The following is a 3,147-nucleotide window of genomic DNA, read 5'->3' as shown; positions in this document are numbered from 1 at the left end:
GTGCTGCTCCTGCCGTATCCCGTCTCCAACTTGGTGCTGGACGTGGTGCTGCTCCTCCTCTACCTCGGCATTGAGGCCACACGCATCTTCTTTGGTGAGTGCCTCTGAATGCCAGAGGCTCCACAGGGAGTGCAGAGTCCCAGGACACCCGCGAAGAACATCCCTGGATGTTCAGGTTGGACGGGGCAGGCAGCAACCTGGGCTAGAGGAGGGTGTCCCTGCCCACGGGAACGGGACATTTAATTCTCCACCTAAAATCCTCCCATGATTTCCATTATCTGATCCGAACTCTTCTGCGTTCCACAGGCTCCAAGGGGAACCTGTGCCAGCGGAAGGTGCCGCTGTCCCTCAGCCTGGCACTTACAGTGCCGGCAGCTGCTCTGGCCGTGTACTACCTGCTGCTCCAGACATATTCCCTGCGCCTGGAAGCGTTCCTGAGTGCCATCCTACTCCTCTTCTATGGCCTGGAGCTGCTCCTGGGCTTCCTGGCACTCCTGTCCTTCTCCAGGTGCTGCATCCCAGGAACTGGGGGAGCCGGCGCGGGAGCTGCCAGGTTGGTTTGGCACCCACACATCCCTGTGTCTGTCCTTTTCCACAGCACGGATCCCTACTGAGGACACGGCCCATGGACACAGGGGAGCATCACCCGTGCCAGCTCCACTTCCCAGCCCCGGGAAGGGGGGGGATCCCTCCTTTCCCACTGCCCATTTCACCTGGTGCCACCTGGACACATCCCTCCCACCTTTGTCGCTTCTATGTGGACATATCCCTCCCATTTTTCCTGCTTCCCACTTCACCAGGGACCTGCTGCCACAGATTCATCTCTCCCTTTTCCCACATCCCACTTCACTCACTGCCCCCTGGACATATCCCTCCCACCTTTCCCACTCTTCAATCCACTTGGACTCCTCAGAGCTTGAGCCAGCTCAAGGTATGAAGAATCCTTTTTTTTTTTCTACGACCTTCCAGAATAATTCACTATTTTCCAATAAATATTTATTTTTACTTGGTGCCCAGAAATGTGGGTCCCCCTGGGAATGCTGGAAGCACTTCAGGGCCAGTTTGGGAAGCACAGGAACCCATTGGAGGAGGAAGAGGGTGAGGGACAATGTGTGCACAGACCTCCCCAAATCCCTCCCATTCCCTCATTATCCCAAATCCCACCGTAGGAAGGCAACAGGAGCTCTGTGTAAAAGACTGACAACGTCATCTGAGTTTATTACACAATTCCAACCTATCCAAAGACAAATCTAATCACTGCGAGCAGGAGGGGCGGCGCCTCGCCGGGGCTTCCAGGGATTTGCTCTGCAATTTTTGGGGGAAATCTGTTCCCCCTTCCACTATTTGGAAAGAAACGAAAAATCTGTGGCGGTAAGTAAAAAAAAACCCGGAGCTCTCCTGCCGAGTGCTCCCACCTCGTGGGGCTTGGGAAAATCAGGGTGGTTTTTCCTGAATTTGGGTTATTTCAACTTAAAAAGACTTCCAGGGCCTGGGTTTTCCCACCCAAGTGTGATTCCAGCCCTGGAAGTCACCCAGTGTGTCCCGGCTCATCCTGACCCTCCTGGGCTCTCCCTCCCTCTCCTTCTTGGGATTCTGGGGGGACACAAGGGGGTCACAGCCTGCCCTGCCTCTTCCGCTTCCTCTAAAACAAGGAAGGCTCTGCGGGAGAGGCCGGAGCTGCCGTTTGGGTGGGAATGCTGCTGTGGGGAATGTCAGGATAGAGAGGATGACCCCCAACCCAGCTCCAACCCCTTTTTCCCAGCTCCTGGAGGGTGAAGGGGCAAAGGAGGAGCATGGCACAGTGCCCCACCAGGGCGATGGGGACGCGAGTGTCCCCAGGCAATCCAGAGGATGGCACATGGCTCCTGATCCTAGGATCCAGAGCTGTGCATCTCCAAGCCCCCAAGCTGCACAGGGAGGGCTCCGTCTCCTCTGTTCCCCCCCGGACTGGGAAGGGCTCACAAACCTCCCTCCATGGAATAAAAGCACCATTTCTCTTTGGGTCCGAGTATCCACGGAGCGGAGCGGGATGGCCCCAGGAAGCAGCAGCAGTGGTGGGGGGGATTCCCAAGGCCACGAGGTGCGGGCGGGGGTCCCGCCCGGAGGGGACTGCGGTGGCGAGGAAGGGACCGGGATGGGGCGGAGCAGCCTCGGGCACGGCATCCTGGTCGAGGTGAGGAGATAGAGTCCATTAAAAACCACTTCCTGCCAAATTCCTGTCGGGAGAGAGCAGAGGAATGGTGGGAGTGCCCTTCCCTCATCCCTCAGGCTTCCAGGGGATTCCCCAGCCTCCCACCTGTCTCAGTGGTGCCGGTCCCTGTCTCTGTCCCTGTCCCGATGCCGCTCGTGCTCCCGGCTCCGCTCTGGGAAATAATCCTCGTGCCGATCGTCGCTGTGGAGCAGATCCCGGTGCCGCCGGCTGCTCTCGCGGGACCGGCTGGGAGAGCGCTCCCGGGATCGGTGCCTTTTCCTTCGGGAGAAGAGGAGACAAAACCCAAGGAGTCATTTTTTAGTCACTCACCTGCAGGGAGGATCCCCTTCTCTAGATCCAGGGTTCACCTGGAGCTGCTGCTGGAGCTGCTGCTGTAGGATTTGGCCTCAATTCCATGCAGGCAATCCTTGAGGGAAGAGAGGAGGACGCGGCACCGCTCGTCACTGGCCACACGCGACTGCTTGATGACAGCGATGGCTGTGAGCAATGTCTCGATGGCGTTGCTGTAATCCCCTGAGGAGCAGAGCAGAGGGTCAGGAGCGGGAATCCATCCCGGGACAGGGGCATGAGGGACACGGGAAGTACCTGCACTGGCGCCGGACACCGCCTTGGAAATGGCGCTGCTGGAGATGGCGCGGTTGCGGTTCATGATCTCCTCAAACTCGCCTTCGCTCAAGGCTGGGATCGGCGGGCCCAGCTCCCGGCTGTCGGCACAGTGGGAACGGGGGTTCAGCGGGATCCTCCCTGAGCATCCCAACCCCACTCCTGCCCGGCTCACCTGCTGTGGTTGTAGGGAGCCATGGCCTTGCCGTAGGTATCCGGAGGGGGTCCCAGGGCAGCAGTGGGTGGCGGGAAGAAGGCGGGATTGAGGTGCAGGGCGGGGGGCACGGCCCCTGGTGGGGGCACGGCCAGGGGCGGGGGCAGCCGGGGTGGCG

At 59.4% G+C, this 3,147-nt stretch overlaps 2 protein-coding genes across 2 annotated transcripts in view; one reads left to right on the top strand and one right to left on the bottom strand.

The window, feature by feature from the left end:
* Positions 1-6: 6 nt before the first annotated feature.
* Positions 7-1,386, top strand: TMEM216 (transmembrane protein 216; the record flags this gene model as incomplete). Its single annotated transcript, XM_031061553.1, has 3 exons — positions 7-94; positions 307-553; positions 1,170-1,386. Coding segments are annotated over 3 exons (420 nt in total), but the record flags the coding sequence as incomplete, so codon positions are not given.
* The window catches only part of CPSF7 (cleavage and polyadenylation specific factor 7), a 7,170-nt gene continuing 5,207 nt past the window's right edge, over positions 1,185-3,147 (bottom strand). The window contains 5 exon segments of the mRNA XM_031061552.1: positions 1,185-2,216; positions 2,297-2,470; positions 2,560-2,725; positions 2,798-2,916; positions 2,991-3,147. The exon segment at positions 2,991-3,147 is cut by the window's right edge and continues 54 nt beyond it. Of these exon segments, the coding sequence (XP_030917412.1) occupies positions 2,302-2,470; positions 2,560-2,725; positions 2,798-2,916; positions 2,991-3,147 (611 nt within the window). The 3' untranslated portion in view covers positions 1,185-2,216; positions 2,297-2,301.

This window comes from Geospiza fortis, unplaced genomic scaffold, assembly GCF_000277835.1.
Source record: "Geospiza fortis unplaced genomic scaffold, GeoFor_1.0 scaffold450, whole genome shotgun sequence".
NCBI classification, from domain to species: Eukaryota; Metazoa; Chordata; class Aves; order Passeriformes; family Thraupidae; genus Geospiza; species Geospiza fortis.
This window is presented reverse-complemented; position numbering and strand designations above follow the sequence as displayed.